The sequence below is a fragment of the Cucumis melo genome, chromosome 7 (assembly GCF_025177605.1).
Source record: "Cucumis melo cultivar AY chromosome 7, USDA_Cmelo_AY_1.0, whole genome shotgun sequence".
Lineage (NCBI taxonomy): Eukaryota > Viridiplantae > Streptophyta > Magnoliopsida > Cucurbitales > Cucurbitaceae > Cucumis > Cucumis melo.
In genome coordinates this window covers 4,422,022-4,443,586 of record NC_066863.1, presented here as the reverse complement: position 1 = coordinate 4,443,586, position 21,565 = coordinate 4,422,022, and the positions used below count along the sequence as shown (strand labels likewise).

General features: G+C 32.3%; 2 protein-coding genes across 3 annotated transcripts; one reads left to right on the top strand and one right to left on the bottom strand.

Annotated features, from left to right (window-relative positions):
• Positions 1-3,082: 3,082 nt before the first annotated feature.
• LOC103501781 (uncharacterized) lies at positions 3,083-12,789 on the bottom strand. Of its 2 annotated transcripts, XM_008465476.3 has the most exons (17): positions 12,563-12,789; positions 12,402-12,465; positions 12,171-12,279; positions 11,521-11,583; positions 11,266-11,369; positions 10,700-10,766; positions 10,315-10,386; positions 9,945-10,106; positions 9,484-9,557; positions 9,291-9,388; positions 8,167-8,274; positions 7,225-7,322; positions 5,941-6,078; positions 5,564-5,611; positions 4,811-4,925; positions 3,775-3,875; positions 3,083-3,310 (listed from the first exon to the last, which is right to left on the bottom strand). In XM_008465476.3, the coding sequence occupies exons 1-17, from the start codon at positions 12,630-12,632 to the stop codon at positions 3,224-3,226; spliced, it is 1,578 nt and encodes a 525-aa protein (XP_008463698.2). In that variant the 5' UTR covers positions 12,633-12,789; the 3' UTR covers positions 3,083-3,223. The 2 variants fall into 2 exon arrangements, with proteins under 2 accessions (XP_008463698.2, XP_016903091.2); XM_017047602.2 differs by lacking the exons at positions 3,083-3,310; positions 3,775-3,875; positions 4,811-4,925 and adding an exon at positions 5,391-5,444 and having other exon boundaries at positions 12,563-12,780.
• A 1,619-nt stretch (positions 12,790-14,408) lies between these two features.
• LOC103501782 (mediator-associated protein 2) lies at positions 14,409-19,973 on the top strand. Its single transcript, XM_008465477.3, has 5 exons — positions 14,409-14,635; positions 15,135-15,298; positions 15,488-15,566; positions 18,442-18,525; positions 19,335-19,973. The coding sequence occupies exons 2-5, from the start codon at positions 15,155-15,157 to the stop codon at positions 19,766-19,768; spliced, it is 741 nt and encodes a 246-aa protein (XP_008463699.2). The 5' UTR covers positions 14,409-14,635; positions 15,135-15,154; the 3' UTR covers positions 19,769-19,973.
• Positions 19,974-21,565: the final 1,592 nt, after the last annotated feature.

Sequence of the window (21,565 nt, the reverse complement as noted above, 5' to 3'; positions counted from 1 at the left end):
TTTTCATTTTAATTCCACTCCCACCTAAGATCCGGTGTGTTAGTTATGTATGAGAAACTGCATCACATACCAAAAATTAGGAGTCTTTTCAAAAATATAAAAGACTTGTAAAATTTTTACACTTTATAAAATAATTCTAAAAACGAAAAAAGTCTAGGGATTCACTGTGTAAAATATAAAAAATATCTCATTAACTACGCCGTTAATAACGCGCGCCTAATATATTTGCGATCGTTTAGATATGGTTCACTATATAAGCAATTTTTTATATATGGTTCAATACATTTGCGATCGTTTAGATCAATATATACGCAATCGTTTAGATATGGCTACAGCCCGATCGTTAGATATGACTATAATTTATACGCAATCGTTTAAATATGACTACAACACAATACGCAATTGTTTAGACATGACTATAATTTATCGTTTAGATTTGGCTACAATTTATTTTTTCAATTCATAATTTAATTTTATTTTAGATTTGGGGACCCAAATCTAAATAATTTTTTTAAAAAAAATTAGTACACGATCTTTTTAATTCTTTTGGTATATAATCGTTTAAATTTTTTTACAAGTTTAAACTTTTTTACCCCATCGTTTAGATTTATTTACACAATCGTTTACTTATTGTTTACATTTGGTTATTTCAATTCAAATGATTTTTTTTCAATATTTTTTATATACGATCTTCATTTTTATTTTTTTTACACGATCGTTTACATTTAGCTACTCCAATCTAAATAATTTTTTTTTCAAGATCCTTTATACACAATCTTTTATTTTTTACACGATCGTTTACATTTGGCTACTTCAATCTAAATGAACTTTTTTAATATTCTTTATATACGATCTTTTAGATTTTGCTATTTTGTTGTACACAGCCTTAAAGAGGAAAAGTAGAAAGACGATAGAAAAAAAATCGAACCGAAAAAAACAATATTCTTTATACACGATCTTTTAGATTTTGCTATTTTGTTGTACACAACCTTAAAAGGAAAAATAGAAAGACGATAGAAAAAAATCGAACCGAAAAAAACGAGAAAGAAAATAAGAAAAACGATGGAGAGATTAAACGACATAAATAAAGAATTAAAAAATAAGAAACATAATGGAAAGAAATCGCAGAAAAGAAGAAGAGAAAAGAAAAAGACGAAATCGCATGGAAAGACAAAATAAACGAATCGGCAGGAAGAAAAGAAAGATGGAAGGGAAAACCTGGAATATTTAAAAAATGACTAACCTTATGCGTTTTGTTACACGGGCCGTAAATATTTTACAGTTTTGTTAGAGTTACGTAAGTTTCCCAAAAAATTATGAAAAAACAGTTCATAACTTCTCTTCAAATATAACAAGTAATTAGATTGGTTATCCACTATTACTATGATTCTATTATCATAAATTTTTTTTGTTATTTTTATAAACGTTGCTTTATTTATTTATTAAATATTATGTTAATCCTAGTTATCTTACATGTACTTTAACATCTTTTCTTTTTAATAAAATTTTAAGTTTACTTCTCGTAAGATTTTGAACGTTGCCACTAAATTTTTTTGGAGATATATCTTCTTACAAAAGTTATTTTTATTGTCTCATTAGCCCATAATTATGGATAACGATTTTTATGAATTGTAATCAAATGTAAAAGTTGGAAAGAAAATGTAAATATAACTAGTTTCGTTAACAATCAACTTAAGGGACTCTTAAAAAATATAAAAAAGTGGCAAAATATTTACACTGTATAGAATAATTTTGAAAACGAAAAGTCTACAAACCCACCGTGTAAAATACAAAAAATGCTCCATCAAAGCCGTCAACAACGCTCGTGTAATATATTTGCTACACGATTGTTTGATTTGGCTATTATTTGATACAAGATCGTTTAGATATGACTACAATTTATATTTTCAATTCTATCGTTTTATTTTATTACACGATCGTTTTATTTGATTTATGTTTAAATTTGGTTACACGATCATTTAAATTCATATCTAAATGATTTTTTTTCAAAATTTGGTACTAAACGATCGTTTAGATTTGTTTACACGATCGTCTAGATTTGGCTAAATGATTTTTAATGATTTATTTTTTTACACGATTTACATTTGACAGTATACGATCATTTAGATTTGTCTACACGATGATTTATTCTTTTTACACGTTAATATTTTTACACGATCGTCTACATTTGACTAATCCAATCTAAATGTTTTTTTTTAAAATTCTTTGTACACGATCTTCAAGATTTTTTTTATTTTTTGTACATGGTCGTTCAAATTTGGTTAAAAAAAACGAGATAAAAAATCACAAAAAAAAAGAAGAAACGACAGAAAGGAATCGCAGCAAAAAAAAAGAAAAAAAAAACGATGGAAAGATTAAGCGACGTAAAAAAATTGAAAAATAAGAAAAATGAAAAGAAATAGTAGAAAGACAAATCACGAAGAAGAGAAGAAAGATAAAAGAGTAAAACCTGAAATATTTAAAAAATGGTTAATTTTACGAGCTTTCTTCCACAAACCGTTATAGTTCGGTGTTTTGTTACTTATTTATTATATATAAACTTCTATCATATCATTTGCAGAACAAAGTATCATTTCATTTGTAGAACTTGAAAAGATAGTTTTATCATTTAATGGCAGACCAATATATTGTCGAACTAAAAAAAAAAATACACTAATTGATAACTTTCTAATCTATTTTTGGTTTGACAATAATTTCAAGGACGTGGGATGTTATATATTATGGTTCAATGGTAAAAAACACAAAAGAACCATAAATGTTATAGTTAAAGCAACCCAGAATTTTGTATTGAATAACTCAATTTTGTATTGAATAATTTTGAATAAGTTGATATAATATTATGTAATTACGTTAACAGGCAGCTAGCTGATTACTAAGCCAATATCTTAATATAATACAATGAAAGTTACGAGTTCAATAACTGGTAAAAGTCACAGCTAGAATATTACGAGTTTCTTGTTCAATGATAAAAAAAAAAAAATAAAAAAAAAATACATCAATCAATTCACATTCACGAACCTTTATCCAAAGAGAGTAGAGAAATATTAGTGCACAATCCATGGAAGAGATTAAAAAAATCTATTTTCAACTGCTAGTGTGAAAGAAAAGTCTTGATGTCATTACAGCTGCTGGTTGAGAAATACTACATCACGCAAACCATTTGTACATAAGGCTTACCTGCTTTTGAACCATGGTGTACTCTTTAAAATCTTTCAGCTGTCATTATTGCTGGTTGAGTTTCAACATTCCTTCTATTAAGATATGGACCATTTCTAACCGCTTCCTGCAGCTGCAGACAAACCATTTTAAGCATTAGCCCGACCATAACCACCCCAAAAGTTCAAATATACAAACATAACACTTCCCTACCCTTCACTTCCCTTTCCTGGGAAGTGATTCTGAAATGGATATACAAACACTCCACAACATAACTTTAGAAGTATAGAACCAAATATTAAATGGATTATATGAATATCACGTAATAAAACCTATCATTTTAACTAAAGTTACTACTAAAATCACTTCCTCATGGCCTTTCTTTCTCTCCTTCCCATTTTAAGGCATTCTTGCACAGGCACATGAATATATCAATTAGACCTTTCTTTCTCAGAAAACAATTGGATATGATCCGAAAGATGGGAGCCTTTACGCTTTTATGAGTACTAATATAATACACTGCCTGGAAAATGAAAAAGTTGAAGTACAGTATGGAATACTTATTTGAATGCACAAGTATTTGAATCTGAATCTAACCTTCGAAGCTATTCCAGCAAGAGCAGGATCGCCAGTAAGCCTAGGTGAAGACACGAAAGCCTTATGGATAGACAAACAACAGTTATATCTAGCTTCCATTCCTAAAGAAACAATGTGATTGGTATTAGCATCTGATGCAAGGGGAAAAGGTCAAATATATTTAATTACATGCAAGCCCTTGCATAAAGCAATTTGTTCTAAAAGAGTTTGTGAGTCTCACAGAACAAACTAATTCAGCAAGAATTTTACATTACTAAAGGGCACACCCGAAAATGCAACATTATATTTTTCTTACCAATCTAAACCAAACAAAATGAGACAAGACAGTAACAAGATATAATATAAGGCAATAAGTTGAAATAATTTTGATAAATCACATACTTAATTGAAATAATTTTGACAAATCACATACTTAAAACTTTATTTTAACAAGATATGAACCAGAAAAAGCAAATAATTTATGTAATTTCAGTTCTTTACCAGACAACAGACAGTAACTACAAAAACGATTTGATTAATCGAAGCATTTGCAATAAACAAATGCATATTTGAAATTGTGTGGGCTTCTTAAAGTTGCCGTCACAGGGTGAAGATGGTTTGCAAGATAGATTTTGGAAATTGATTTAAAGAAAGGAAGTTAGAATTGCACATGAGCATAGGTCATCAATAATTCTGAACATTGTTATAAACAGTGATGATGGAAAAACTAGTATTATATACATCTAAACAAACAATGCACGTTTGCATCAGACAATGCCCAACAAAAAGGCAGAAGAATTCTTAATCACAAAACGGCTAAAGAAATAAATAATTCCTCAACTGCAACACCAAAAGAGCAGGAGAATGCTTGCTTAATTATTACTGTTTACATACCCAAGATCAATACCCAAAAGAGTCAGTTATATGATTGTAGCTGGAGTGGTATTCCTAATGATGCATGCACAACAATCATGAACAGAACATCTGATCGATCTCAAAACATGGATGCAAGGAAAAGTAGGCAACTTTGTCACCAGAAAAAGAAAACACCATATACCTATTTTAGTAGTCTCTGAACTTGCATCACAAACTATATTTACTATCTCTTGTTTCGAGCAGATCTCCGTCAGACACCAAGGTCGAGCGACCAACCCAGTTATCATTCTGTAACTCTGGAAAGACAATCGAAGTCATATAATTAAATTTATACGAAGTCAGAACTAACATAGTTTCAAGACCAGGATAAGACTACATCCAAAAATAAGCAGCCTACTCGCTGGAAGTTGAGACTCTTAAACTAATAAAGAATATTGTCTAGACTAAAGAAGATCCACATTGATGCAAATTTATAGGTGTACTTCCAAATAAGATATTCTCTAAACATCAAAATGTTTTTGCCCAATGAGAGATGATACTACTTGTGTACCAGAATCAAAATGTTTACAAGTGCACCCTGCATTCTTATACATGTTTTTAACACTGAATTCACATTTTTCGAGAAATATCTCCATGCCAAATAGACTCCTTCCACAGTAATAAAAAAGATCACAATAAAGAATTGGATGATCTACCCAAGAATATGTTGTTGGTAAGAAAGGCGTAAGTGTAGCCTACATACCCTAAATGAGTTCTTAATTCATGGACTCTTAAATTCAAGGCTCCTTGAATTTATATCCTCTTGAAGTAATGGTCTGTCCAACATCATGTAGTTCTATCTTTTAGGTTATCATTATTGTTGTTTTACCCATAGCAAGCTCCTTTAAGGCCATGTAAGAAGTGTTAAGAAAATAGAAAACGAAAAAATACTCACCGCCAAGCGAATCTCAGAGTCCTGTTGAAGAACAGCTAGAAAAAGACCCTGCCACAGATAGCATCTCATTAAAACTTGAAAAAATCTGTTGCATCTTGACACCCATTGACCCAAACGTTCTGATCTATGAACTTAACTCCATTACCATCAGCTTAAGCATTTTGTTTTCATTCCAAGTTCCTAATGTGTAATGAAAAAAAAAAAAAAAAGGATTGCCCAATCTTGTATGGTAAGTGCAGAAGGGTGGGTTTGAATTGGAGTGACATATATTCTGCAACTAAAGCAGAGTAGATACCAAATTTCAAATTACTTAAGAGAAAACATAAAAAAGCAGGAAAATATTATCAAAAGAAATAAACCCTAAATTCTTGACTCACTGAGGGTGTCATTTTTGAACTTCTGGATGCAATTTGATATATCAAATCCTGCAAATTTTCCTCTGCATTATCATTTAGCACAATATCATTCTCTGATCGACTTTCCCCGAAGATGTTACCAAGAGCATGCATGGCCGCCTGTATTGACAGTTGAAAATATAAGTGAATATAGTATGTAAATAAAATATACATCATTAAATACTTGCCTAGCTTTAAGTGAATGGTTGGCAGTGATGTATCTCACTTCATACTCTCCTCTTTTTTTTTAGTACAAGAAGTGCAAGGAGGGGGATCAAACCTTCGAGCTCTAAGGAAGGTGTTATTATTCACGCATACAAACGCAGGGGCAGAAAAGGTAATAACCAGGTGACAGCTTAACCTATATGAGGATTATGGAAGGAATATTCTGGTGTGGGACCCACGGGAAGGTTTGGAATTATATAAGGGAATGTTTTTGGGATTGCTGAAGGCTAGGTCATATTTTAGAAAGGTTGCAGGAACTTTGGAGGAGAAGGCCAGCATTCTCGAATTAGCTGGAGAGTCTTGGCTTTTTATAGTTTGATATTTCTTGTGTTATTTTCTGCGGTGTTCTTCTCACTATTTAGAGGATCTCTACATGAACCTTGTTTCCTACTCTATTCCTATCAATATATAAATACAGAGTACTGTCTGTTTCTCTATTGTGTTGTTGGGACTTTTCTGAGTGGCAGGATTTTGGGATCCTAACAGAAGGTCATGCCAATTACCATTGAGCTAAGTTTGCTTTGGCATTTCACTTCACTCTTATCCTAAACTACTTATAAAAACAAAACCGTTTCCACGTCAGACATTTAACACAAAGATAAAACAAGTCCTTTCTCTCAATGAAAGCAGGTTTTCTTATTAAAAAAAATGATTTTGAGTAACTAAATTAACAAGAGCAAGAGTGAATACCAAAATTTTACAATCTTCGAAAAACTTGTTCTGAATCCCATATTTTCCGTTATGTCATAATAGCATTGGAGGGAAAATATCAGTGTACTACCTTAAACCTTGTTGAAATCGTTATATCACTCTATGCTGCCACTCACTTGAAAGAATTTTAGCATAGAGTTTTCTTACCCTAGCAACATTCCGTTTCAAAGGCTTGTTAAAATTCAATCATTGACAACGCTTGCTGAAAGGAACATCTAGTTCTTTTAGTTCTTTCACCATATACCTACCCAACCTAATGGTTCAATCAATCCGAAACTAAGGTGCAAAAGTAGATAACATAAACATAAACCAAAAAGTTAACATACTTACCAGCTGTTTACCATGCTCATGCCGATCAAATGCTGTATAAATTACATGCTTCACACAGGTTGGAAAACTTGACAGCAGTAAGGTGGCTCCCCACGTGCCTGAGAGAAACAAAAAGTTGAATCTGTTCATGTTGGCCTTTAGGGATGAAATGTTTATAAAGATGAAAATAATAAACTCAGGATGATGAGAAAAACCTTAGTTTCACAAAGCAAAAGGTTGCTTAGAACATTTAGGAAGGCAGTACATTCAAACAGTGATCAAGCGTATTTTGGTCAAGGATATATCCTAATTGCACTTATGCTGAAGTCCACAATAAGTGTTCCTGTCTTCATTTAAATTTATGACATTTTTCCATAAAAAAGTGATAACCAGGAGGAATTAAATGCCCACGTCTTCTCAATAAAAAAGGTTGAGGTCCATGTGCAACATCTTGTTCAGATGGAGGTCACTTAGTTTCAAGGATTTAGCCTTCCTTTTTAGGATTTGGCCAAAACTAATGGAAGAAAGTTGTTGATGTCCAAGAAAAAACATCAGCTCAGTTGAGGCAAAAAAAAAAAAAAAAGTCAGGAGCTTGATTCAAAGGGCACCAAAAGAAAAAATGGTCCACAATCCTCTGTCCTATTATGTAGACTGCACAAATTAGGGGGGGTAAGGATGTTGAAGGAACACCGTACATTCTCTTTCTAACAGTTAAATCTGATCACAATTGATATTTTTCATCAAAATGTCAATAGTTTCAAGCATCCAATACTTATCTTTGTGTGCATATACTAGCACTTGAGTTCATAATTCACCATTAAGGAGAAAGAAAAAAAAAACAAAAACAAGACAATATTTAACACGTTAAGAGTTCTACTTTTATTTTCCCTGGATAACTAGGTTTCATTCATTTGGAAGTATGTGAACAAAACTTAGGCCACAGGTGGCAATAGCTACACTTACTTGACCCAATTTGACCCAGTGCTTCAATTGCAGCTTCAGATACATTTACATCCTCTCCTTCAGATGACCCAAGAATTCCATCTACAGCAGATATCAAATTCCTCACACCTGAGAAAAGAGAATATAAATGCAAAACAAGGGAACTGTCAGTAAAGGGTCTATCTGATAGTAGTAAAATGACATATATAGAAGAATGATAATTGGGCAATAGGGTTCACCTATGTGATATGATTATAGATTATTGTCAACTGTTTTTAATGCAATCAATTAGATGTCTAAGATCTCAAGTAATCTTCATATTCCTGGATTTGTACAAGAAATCGGCAATGAAAAAGTTCTCATTTTAGAGAACTTTTCCTTGTGAAATGAAGTGATTCAACTTAACCTTTGTTGGACATCGTTTATGCAATCTCCAGCCTAACAAAGATCTTGTGATTATTTTTTTTTATCTGAATGGCATTTAAGCAAAACTTGAATTGAAAATATGATATAAGGCACACACACACATTGTGGACCCTTTTCTATAGAATATATGCCTATAGATTGATATATTTAATACTTCATCAAAGAAAAAACATGTAAATTTCACATAATGTATACACACACACACATACTCCACTATAAAGATGCACAATCAGATTAATTATCATTATTGAAGAACTTGAAGAAACATAATACGGATTAAAAATTGTTACAGAATCTCTCTTCTTTTATAAGAACCTCTTAGGTTGGGCTGTATTTTTTCCCCCACATTGTAAAATATTACGTATGCTTTTATCATGTCAGACATGACCAGATGAATCAATGTTGTGTTCACAGAAGCTCTACCCAAAACTAAAGGTCCATGATTCCAAATTCCTTACACAAAGTTTATAAATAGAATGTGATCTTCAGATCTACAGTAGATTACATAATCATGATGCATAAATGGGTAACCACAGGTCTATTTGATACTGAGAATCCCAAAGTGAAACCCAATGAAAAAGGGCCTTGTTATGTGAACATTAACAATTGGCTAGTTCATCTAATCCACACCTTTTTAGAACTCTTAAAAAACTTCAAATGAAATGATTATGTAGTGTTGCAGGTCAATAAAATGTCCTAGGTCAACTCTTATTTCTTACATGATTCATCTACAAGCGAGAAGATGTTCTCTTTGGACAAAAGTCTTCCACAAATGACCATGGCTCTTGATCGTAGAATAGACTCCGCTGATGAGTTGCTGCAATAAACAATGAAAAGTTATGAATACTATCAACATCTAGAGTAAAGTCATTTGCTAGTGTAGCTGAAGTTCATAATTCTTTCATTAAAAACCTGATTATAGAGCTTAGTAGTTGGAGAAAGCTGGTCCTTGGCAAGAACTTTGTACCGTGTTCAATCTCCACTAGCTTCATCAATTGGAAATAAAATAAATACATGATATACGATATAATACATTAAAAATCATGATTTTTCTTGCATGATCAAACCACTAAGCAGTTACCATCTTACTTCTTAATTTAAAAGAGGAAATCAGGCATTTCATTTGACTCGTAGTATTGAAATCATGTCTATTTCTAACAATCCAACTCATGTTAAGACTCGTGTACTTGAGATTGCAAAAACCCATATTGTACATGTTTACTGACTTCGAGAAAAGCTAAAGGGATAACAAAATTATAACACCATTTTTCTACTAATGTTCCTCGCTACGCAATGAATATCAAAATGGAAAACAGAAGGGGCAAGGCCAACATGCTCGTGAACAAGAAGACAGGGAGTAAGAGATAATAAACCTCGTACAAGAGTTCCAACACACTTAAAGTTACAAGTGTGTCCTTTGAATTATTGATTTCACTTTCCAGTAGGCTTAGTAAATTTGCATTGTATACTGCCGATGCCATGGAGCTAGAAACTGAAAATAGCTTCACTACCAATGCCATGACTCGAACTCTTCCCTGAGAAATTTTAATCTCAATCAGCACAAATTACTACCAAGTAAACTACAAGATGGGGGACTCTTCTTCTAAGTAACGATGCTAAAAGGAACAATGAATAAACATAAACTATAGCAAAAGAGAACATGATTGGACATTGGAGGAATTTTCTTGAGAACAATAGTTCAGCAAGTATTAAGTGCTATAAATATCGCAAAGTCATAGATACCAGAGATGAACATGTTGAAGCTACAATCCCTAGGTGTGTTGCTTCTGTTTTATTCGATGGGATGATGATTTCCTACAGGGTAACAAATTGCAGTTAGTTTGCAAAGAGACTTATTGTAACTCTTAAATCATCGATTGACACGAAAGCTTAAAATGATGGATCAATACTCTATCACTTGCCTCTCACTTGTGTGCTTGAAATTTGAAAGAAAAACCCAATAAGCAGAAATTAATGTTAAATGGAAAGTAAACGATGTTATTGACCCAAAAGCTTGAGTTGGAAGTGAAGGTAAAGTTAATATTATATCAACACACTAAAAATAACATAAAGGATGAGTTAACCATATAGAGCAGATAAATAATAGCAATTAGTATTATATATTTACCATCCCCTGTGGAAATGCAGCCAATGTCTTAATTGAATCCATCGATGAGTTAGCAACTTGTTCATTACTGCAGAAGAGAAAAAATGAGAACCTCACACGTAATTCCACAGCAAGCTAAAAACAGATGAAATCCATAAATTCGAGATCTAAGAAAACTTGGTAGAAAAAAAAATTCTTCCATGTTGGGGAATTAACAAACTGAAGGTAGAACGTTAAAAGAACAAATTCATTTGCTCCAATTTCCGTGTGTTGCTTATGAGTTTGATAAGGTAAGTGGTGCTTAACAGGGAATGGTGAGGGGTCAAGATCAAATCCTACATCCCTAGGTTTGTCAATCATAGAACTCAATTATGTAATAGTTAACAATAATAACGAAATGTTCCAAATGTACAAGAGAAGTGTATATTGCATCCATTAATACAACAACTTTTCTAATGACTCAAGAAAGAATCGTTACTCAATAGACTTGGGGTAAAGGTTTAAGCAGAAAAACTTGATGTTCCAATACCACCAAAAACTCAATATCATTCATAATTTAATCCACAATCATCAGTATGTACTCTTACCCATTGAGAAGACAGTCGAGCAAAAGTGGATAGATGCCATAGTCAATAATTAGTTGTATAGCCGAAGGAACAGTTTCATCAGACTCCTGCAAAAGGCGAGTGACCTGAAAAGGTATTTAGTTTTTAGTTTAAGAATACAAAAGTTATAGCTTGCACAGTGATAACAAACAGATGAAGTTCAAAAAGAAAAGGAAAACTAATTAACGAGAAAAAAACTGGTCGATGTTGAACCAAATAATGGCAAAGAAAACCAACCGTTTTACAAGCTAAGGTTCTAACTGTTTGAGAATCTGCCTGTAGTCCAACCTGTACAAAAGGCTGCAGGGGGGTAGGGGAATAGAAATAATTAATACAACTGACTGATGTGAGAGTACTTTAGTTCGGGGTACGTACATGGGGTACACCATACATGAGTAAGATTAGTATGTCACATTTTTAGTGCTGGCATAATGGTAATTCGCCAAGGCCCAAGGGTCCCTTGGTCGAATATAGAGGGTGTAGTGTTGGGACTTTGGGAGAAAGGATATAATTATATTGTAGTTTCCTTTTTATATTATAGGTACATTGTGATTTGATATTTTTGTTAGGGGTATCCTAACATAACAACAGACCATAATGCAAAGCACATCCAAGGATCCTAATGTTGATTGGATGGACTAGTCTCGTGTAGTCAAGAGAACAAGGAAAGAAGAAGAAGAGGAAGAGAAAGAAAATGCTATTGCACTTGAACACAAGTATATGGGTTTCACTGACTTTAAACTCAATTCAACTGAGCCGTCAATATCTGATAAACGTGAGAAGAATCAAGTCCTGAAAAAGCCTCCATCGTCAGGGCACCCTCTATAGTATCAGAAAATTAAGCACATCCTAAACATGACCCAAAAGTACAAGAGAAGGATTTATACCATATAATGCGGTATAAGAGAAGCTCCATACTTGGTCTTAAATATCCTGTCAAGACACGCAACCAAAGTATCCTCTACACCAGGAAATTCTGCTTTTGTTTGTAAAGCACTTGCAGAAGTGAACAAGCCAAGTCAGAAAGAATAAGCAAAAGGGTAATAATACACCCAACAGCTCAAAAACAAAAATGGATCAAATAAAAGATTGTTCGATTTTCAAATTGTACACAATACTTGATGATGGCGGGAAGGGGGAAGCGGTCGAGAAATTCCTTAACCGACGCATCAGTCCGAACACCTTTGCAAAGGGGAAATACTTAAAAGAGTCAGATTCTGGTGCATTTTCAGTAGAATATGAAGAATACGGAGGTGAATTTGAGTAACAGATTATTAACCGGGATAATTTGCAAAGTTTGCAGCTGCTTGAAGTAGCTGAGTCGGATCATTTACAGAAAAATCCTCCATTTCTTCGCTTCACGGAGCCTTCGTATGAGTGTGAAAATGGGAAAAGAATCGGAGGGCGGTGATGGGAGAATATTTTTCAGTCGGTTTCGATTATTCTTGTTCGGTCACATCCGAGGGAAGGCGAAGACCACCGCCTAGAAAAAGCATTTTCTGAAGAATCAAAACTTTCAAATTTATATTTATTTTGTATTTAGACTTTAAAAAATGTTTACTAAATAATTTTTAAAAATTGTATAAGCCATTGATTTTCTTTAGATAAATTGTTCTTAAGTAAATTGTAAAAAATATAGGCCATCTATTTTCTTTACATAATGTTTAGTGGCTTTTTTTATGGGAACTAAATATATTTTTTTCCTTAACAAAAACCTTATTTTTAAATAGGTTCTAAAATTTTATAAATATAACAAAATTTTATTTATTAGTACTATAGTAGACTTAAATTGAAAGATTTATAAGAAGTTAATTTTTAACTAGATGATCACCGTCTATTAAATCTATTAGTTAATTATTGTGTTATATTTTTTATAATACTAACCACAACCAATAATAATTACTAGTTTACAGTTTAATATATTAAATACTTTGAAATTTTAAAGATCAAATAAATATAAAAACTTAGAAGTTAAAGTTAACTTGAAAAATTAGAGTAATTATAATAAGTAATAATTTTAACTATGAAAAATTAGGGTAAGTATGATAAGTAATGATTTAAAAAAATAATTAAGTATATAATAATAATTAAAAAATGTAATTATAGTAAGATTTATTAATGAAGAATTCTTATCGTTAATTCTTCGATCTATCATAATAGATAAATATTTACAGCATAGTTCATTTTTAATAGACTTATATCTTTATTTTGTTATATTTATTTCTATACCTTATGTTTCAAAATACTCTCTTACAAACCCAATACTTATTAATTAATTTAAAGTAGTTGTAAAATAAAATTCTAAATTAAATTTCAAAAGTGATGAAAAGATTAATTTTAATTAATTATAAATCATTTTAATTATTTAAAATGTTTTAACTTTAAAGACAGAAAGTAAATATTCAAACTAAATTTAGAAACATAGACACTAAAATCTATAAATTAAATTGAATCGAAATTCAAATGTAAACTATAAAGTTGAAATATTTAGAAAATTAAAATCAAATTCAAAACTTGAGATCTATTTAGTATTTTTTTTGAAAAAATAAATTTGAAAAAATAAATTTGAAAAAATAGATTTAATGAAAACAGAGTTGGTACTCTATGTTTTTAAATATGTGTTTAACAACGTATTCAATAATTAAATTTTAGTTTTAAAAAATGTGTAAACGTGTTTCACATTATATATTTATAGATTACAAAACTAGTCCTACCTATCGAATTTAGTTGACAATAAACTATTATTAATTAATTTATAAATATAACTTACGTTTAAAAATGGATTAAGTTGCAACTTTATTCCTTACCGTCGTTAGAAAATTAGAGTTTAGCATATGATTTTATAAAACTTCAGGTATAGTTTTTATGATTTGATAACTTTTATGAACAATTGATACGAACGAGACTATTTCTTACCATTTTATATAACCAAAAGGATTAAGTTTTAGTTACAAACCATAAAAATTAAATTCTATTATTTTTAAATAATAGAAACCAAATCGATAATTTAATCTAAAAGTTTATATGATTACTCTCTTTTGTATTGTGATATGATTTATAATACATTATATATAATAGATATTATATATATAAATATGCATGAATTGAGTTTGTATCATCATGTTATTATTCTAAATGTTTTTACATACAATTGTAGGTTATTTTACCTTAGAGAAGGAAAAAGAAAAAAGAAGAAAAGGAGGAGTAAGCCCTAACCCTTATTTTTCCCGCCAGCCCTTCCCTTCCAGCTGCCGAGTGTCGCCGCCGAACCACCACTCCATCTCTCTGGTTCAGTGCTTCCACTGCTGTGTTTCTTCCTCTCGTCCCGCCGGAGCCTCCTTCCTACTAGACTGTACTGATTCTACTCCTCTGTTTGTGCTGCTATTCTTTGGTTCTCCATTTATATCTTCTTTCTCACTTGAAAAATCAAAGTACGGGTAGTCCAATGAAAACAAAGGAGAAGTTGCTTTGGGTTTTTTTTTTTTTTTTTTTTTTTTTTTTTTTTTTTTTTTTTTTTAATTCTAACAACAACAGCAGAATACCCACGGAAAAGAAATCACCCCGGGAAAAAATTTGAACTTTTCGAATTGCAGCGTGTTGCCCTTTTCAATTGAGGCTTTGAATTCTGATTATTTTGTTATCACTCATCTACATCTTAAAGTTGAACCTGAATAAAAAATTGTGTTTGTTTTTCCTTTTTTTTTTTGGGGGGGGGGGGGGGTCTCACTTGGCATTAAAAACAAACTTATTGGAATAGTTCGTACGTGAGTTGTTTGACGAAATGCCTGTGAGCTCTTTTTTTCTTTGTTATATGATATCAGAGTGTTGCTTTGTTGTTTGTTTTGTTACAGGGACTTAATTAGCTTTAAGTATGAGTAGCGAGGTAGATGCTCTTAAAAATGTAGAAGGCTACAAACCTCCAGCAGAGTTTGAGGAAGACAGAAGGGAATTTCTTACTGATATTTCTTTGACTGACTCTGAAGAGCTATGGCTTATTCAATGGCCTGCTAACCAAGTGAGATATTATAAACTTATCTTGAAAAATGCTACAGCTACCTGCAGTTTGGAATAAATTAAAATGAAGAACAACCCATAAATGTGCTTTTTTTTTTTTTAATTTTTTGCAAGATTAAGTTTGTTGCAGTCATTTGAAATACTGTTTAATTTGAGAGGGATTTATTATTTTCTTCAATGGGTATTGTAGGCCCCAGATTTTGATGGGCAAGAATTTTCTCTTCAACTTCACCCAGACGGGCATATGGGCAGCTTTCAGGGTTCATCTGGTAACTATCATTTTGGTATCTATTTAGTTTTTTTTTTTTCTTTTTAAAGAAACAATTTCATTGATCTTTGAAATACACAAAACGATATAACATGGAACTACAATAAGCTATCTCAATGGTTTAGAAGGGAAGCGTATGAATATGAAGCAAAAAGGTTAGAACTTTTATTTACACCAAGAAATAACATATTAAATAACAGGATCAAGGGAAATGTCATTAGGACGGTCCTTTAAGACCTATTGATTTCTTTGGGCTCACAGCACCCAAAAGAGAGCATAAGATATATGCAACCACAAAAGAGCTGTTTTCTTGAATGGGTGACTCAAGAGAATGGGGTTGAGGTATGTAGTAACTTCTCTAGGAAAAGCCAAAGACTATCCAAAAGCATCACGAAGTTCTCCAGAATTTTCGAGTAAAAGAATGGAGGAAGAGGTGATTTTTTTATTCATTGTCAGTTCTGCAAATAGAACCACACAGAGATATGGCCGTATTAAACATTATTTTTTTAAGAGCACCGTTGGTGGTAATGGCCTTGTGAGCCCATTCCCATTTCTAGGGGTATTTTTCTTTCCATATTCCTGTAGCCAAATATGTCTCCAAAATATTGTTTCTGTCACCCGTATCAGCTAAAAGAGATTTCTAGGAAAGTGTCCTTCTGGATTGAGAGGTCATTTCCAAGCATCCATCGGTTGTGAGGGCTAACGGGATTAAAACCATATTGAGGTCTCAAAAGTTGTTATTGACATTATTGTCTTCATCCAGGATTGAGGTCTCAAAAGTGCGTATCTTGAGAACAAGGGTTACCTGGTTACCCAATTTAGGTGATATGCTGAACCGGATTTTATTTTTAATAAGCTCCCTTCATTAAGCATCCTTTTTGTGCTTATAAGTTATATCTCAAATCCACTTAGCAAGAAGCGCTTGGTTTTTATCTCTCATAGGGTATGCCCGAGGCCTCTTTGATTAACAGGATGAAGAGGTTTAGACAATTAACAAGACAATATTGGTGGAAGCTCTTTGCCTGTTTTAACGTAAGAGGTTTACGCTGTGTGAAAATATACACTGTTCTTTTTATTGAATTCTTCTGCATCTCAATATGCGGTATATAAACACTTGCACAAAGATGCAAAACAAATGGAAAAATTGAGAAGCTAACTGCTAATTGATTAAATTTGGAAGGTTATTTAGTGCAGATAATGACAAGAAAAATGCATAAATATATAAGACTAAATATGTAAAAAAAATTGCCAACAGTTTTGAGGGAAATCGTGATTGAAGAATATTCTGTCAAGGCCCAATCTTTGGTGCTTTCAATCGTGGAGTGAGAACCTTGCCAAAGGAGAATCAATGTCTTAATTGGGGCGAGTTGATTTTTTTCCTGATATCCGTGAGTGTCAGGGTCAAGCCTTCTTTAATCAATTGGGCCAAATGACTTAAGTTGTACTTTCAGGAAATCAAGGGTGAGTCGTGGCAATTACCAAACTTAAGGTGTTAGTTGTCAATCTATCATGACAATTGGGAAGCAGACTTGAGGGAACTTGATTCCCCTTTTTACAGTATTGTTTCCCAATAGTGTTGCCTGATTGATTCAGCTATGAATCTGAACATCGTTGTAATGAAGTTTGATCTTTTGAGTTTAATGTGGTTGCAATAAACTTTGTGCTTTTGGTGATGAGTAGCTTTCAACTCTTCCTTGGTTATCTCCTCTTCCATGAGTGCTAAAATTTCTACCTCTTCCTCTAGATCCACTCTCATGATTAAAGAAGGCTTGATTGTGCTCGATTTGAGAGGGCTTTTCTTCTTTATTATCGACCACATGTTCAAAATCCAAACTCTTTACTCATTATTCAGTCCAAGACACATGTCTCAATTGGAATGCTTTCGTTTCTCCAGCTTAGTTTACGTACGTTTTAATAGTGTATTGCCATAGAACTCTACGATGTATTACATTTTGAGATGGTTGGGTGGACCCACTAACCCTAATCTTCAGATGTACCACTCTTTGATCATTATGTCTCGAATTTTGAGTATTGACCTTTTTTCACTATATAAATGATTATTTTTTTGTTTCCGTTTAAATAAACCATTTAACAAAATATTGCTCTTTGCCACTTTCCGCACCTTTACAAAGGAAATTCCTAAATAATTCTTTTATCTCTTTTCTAATCTTAATAGCCAAGCAAAAATCGGTGGGGGTACATTTGGAAGATTTGAAAGTGTAGCTTGTACGAGAGTGAACCTTCCCTCTTTAGATGAAAAGGCGGATACCCATGTATAATCTTTTCTCAAAATTTTCAATGATCACCTAGTGTCCAAAAAGATACGGCTTTTGGCAAACCATGTAATGGGTGACCGAATTAAGAATGGGTTTTGCATCCGTATTTGAAAGCCAATTCATCAACGATGTCCAGTTCAACATTGACTGATAACTTCAGACGTTTGGAGGTGATACTTTCCTAGGATGCCTTCTCAAAAGCCTCACTCTCATTAAGAAAGTGAACAAAGTGTAGCTCGTCCATCAAAATCAGAGAAAAAATTGTCAATGAGTATGAGGCGACATGACGTCCATTTTTCTTGACTCCTTTTTTTTTTTTTTTAATGAGAAACAGTTAATCATAACATCATTGATGAGAAATAGTCAATCATAATTGAAGAACTCTTGTTTTTTCTCTTATTGCACAAATGAATAGCTTCATGTAATCTCATTGGATTTGTGCCATTTTTCTCGACTCTTTGAATAAATCTATTATCAGTTTTTTCAAATAACAGTTGGTGCATGAATATGCTTGAAGTATTTTTGTTTGAATGTGCACTACAGCTATTCTGTTCATTTTCTCCGTACAATAATATCAATCTATTTTTGTTTTCATCAAAGGAAAATCATATGATGTGATCAGCTGTGTGGCTCAAGAACCTGAGGCTTCTGTTTTTCTGCCATCTTCATCGGACACCAGATTAGGTGAAAACCCCTCTTTCTATTAGAGTAAATATTTATGTATTTCAATTTTTTTTAATCCGAAAAAACCTCCATTTTGAATCTGTTTTACTTCACATGTTAGTATCATCAGTCTCTTCGTTAGAGTTGCTCTCTCTCTCTCTCTCTCTCTCTCTCTCTCTCTCTCCGTTTTGTCATACCTGGCTGATACTTAAACCTGTACCAGTTCTGCTATCCATTCGAGCTTCTTTTCAAAGTTCCTATATTATAGATAGGTAGATGGTGTGTACTGGTTTACTTTAACTTTCAATATTGATGACGTTATGCCTAGACCTCTAGTCTAGCTTCTCCATCCCCAGTGATTCAGATTCTGTCCTCACATGCCGACATTAGTTTATTAGTGTGTTCTATAACTTTTAATCTACTCCTTCCAGAATCACTGTCGCTTGCCGGTTCTTCAATTACAAAGCTTTAAAATTTTATTTTTTAGTTCTGACTTATGAGCAGCCTTTTACTTCCATAATCATTGACTTATGAGCAGCCTTATGAGCAACATTTTACTTTTTTAGTTCTTTGAGGTCATAACATTTTATTAGTGAGCTGTAATGTGCTAATACTACATTAAACCTTTTCCTGTCTAAATCCATTAGATTAGAAACGAACAATATTGATACTCCGTCCATCTCAATTCAAAGTCGAATGTCTTCTCGATGTTTGTTCACACATCATATTCTAGTGGCATGGTCCTTACTTGTGCTAGTAGATTCACCATTCATTTTAATTTCAAGTCATCTTACCCTGATAAAACTGTTCTATTTTTTATGCCCTTGAAGTTGGAAAGATTTCCCGGCGGATCTCTCTTGTCCATTACCCAGAACCTGAAGAACTTGAAAAGGCCACCACATCTTTGAAATCATTGTGTCAAAAATCTTCTGGAATTTCATTGACCAATTCCCGTCAAACTACAACATCCAGAGGTCCACAATCGAGCAGTAGAAGAACAACCTCTTCACGAAGTAGCAAACCTAGAAGTTCAGTATCTGAATTCGAGGAACCATGGAAGCCTTCAAGTGTTAAACAGGAACTCAAATCTACCGAGTCCAGAGATCATCAAAAAAAGGATTCATCTAAAAGAAAACGCTCGCATGAACCTAGTAGATCAATCGACCACTCCACTCGAGATTCAGGACACAGTCATAGTGCCGTAACCTCCTCAGGGTCTGCTGAGCGATCTAGTGAAAGTAAATCAAAAAAGCAAAAGAAATGAATCAGGATTCCACAAACTTGAAGTATTCATTAGTTTTTGACAAGTTACTATATTTTGCCTATACTCTTATTTTCCATTTTCCTTTGCTTGGACCGAATTCTCGAGCAATTATTGTATGTCATAGCCCATGGAAAGTTCTTTCTCATATCAGATTTACTATCAGTTACACTGAGTACTTAATTAATTAATGTTAATTTTGAAGTAATACTATATGTTTGTTAATTCTTATGACTTGTAAATTTGTAACCTATCGGTCCAGAGTATGTATTAACCGTTGAGTCATGTTCTGATTGTTGTAAATTAATAGTTAACGTGGGTTTGAGTTGAATGTGAGGTGAGTTATCTGATGGATTTGATACGACTTTCGCATTGGAACTCAAATTGGTTTCAATGTTTGGTTTCCACAGCCGGATAAAGAGTGCCTAATTGTTATTTATGTGAACTTTGTACCCTCAAATTTAATGCGTAAATTTCATAAAGAAGAGGGGTAGCAACAATGAAATATAATGAGAAGCTATGGAAGTAAAGTGAATGAAACTCAAAAACTGTAGCTGTTTGTCAAAAGGCATTTTCTATTGGCATTCACTCTACAATGTTTGAAAAATATATTTGCTTAGTGTCTTTCATTGCATAATAATTTAATTGATAAAATTTTAACTTTAAATCACTAAATCTAAAATTTGTTTAAATTGTATAGACTAAACTTATAAGGACTAAATTGAAATAGAAATTTCAATTTTGATAACAATTTCATTTTTAGTTTGTTTTACTTCAAAAAATAATATATGTTTGTTTCTTTTTTTAACAATTTTTGTATTATGATTTTCTTCAACAAATTTTTAAAAATAACAATTAGGTTTTGAAAATTGCTTTTTTCTTTTTCTTTATAGTTTTCAACTTTGGCTTCGTTTTTTAAAAAAATCAATTTTTTTTATCACTTTAGTCTCAAAAGAAAAAAGATATACATACTTAAAGATTATGAAGCAAGGAAGAAAATATAAAATCAAACAATGAAAAGTTGTAAAACAAAAATAAATTGATTTTGGGTAGGAAAATTTTTCAAAGTCATTTATTGTGAAAAGGAGAAAAAAAAGGTAAAGAGAGGGGAAAATATTATTTTTGATTGAAATGGAAAGGACAATGGTGTTCTTACCCAAATGGTCATGTAACCATTTGGATGGTACAACCACACTACCATTTAGGGTAGAGATCACCATAGTAAATTTTCAAAATGTCCATAATTCCACATTTTCTACATTAACCTATAGAATAATTCATAAAAAAAAATAATAACTAAATTAAAATGTGACTAATGTAAATATAATATAAATACTATAGTTTTTCAACTTTTTATTTTTGATAGTTTTTTCTGAAATACTCATTTAACATTGATATTGTTGTAATTGAAAAGAAATTACTACGACAAACCATTGTCATGAAACCGAGGAGCATCAAATAGATAAAAGAGGAAAAAGAAAACTAATTATGGCCGACCGTTGTGCCAATATAATGAGGAGGATCAAAGAGATAAAGAAGAAGAAGAAATCCAATTACGGACGACCGTGGTGCCAATATAATGAGGAAGATCACCACCAATATATATTAGTCTCTTGCTTGACCTTTCTTGTTATTTATACCCTCTTAGCTATCCTAGATCTTTCAATGTGGAACAACATTAATGTCTATGTTAAGTGAAACTTCAACTTTGCTAATGAACTTAAGCCTACGGGTCATTTCCAACAGATATTTTTATCTATATTTTAATGAACGTTTTCAAAAAAAAAAAAAAAGTAAAAG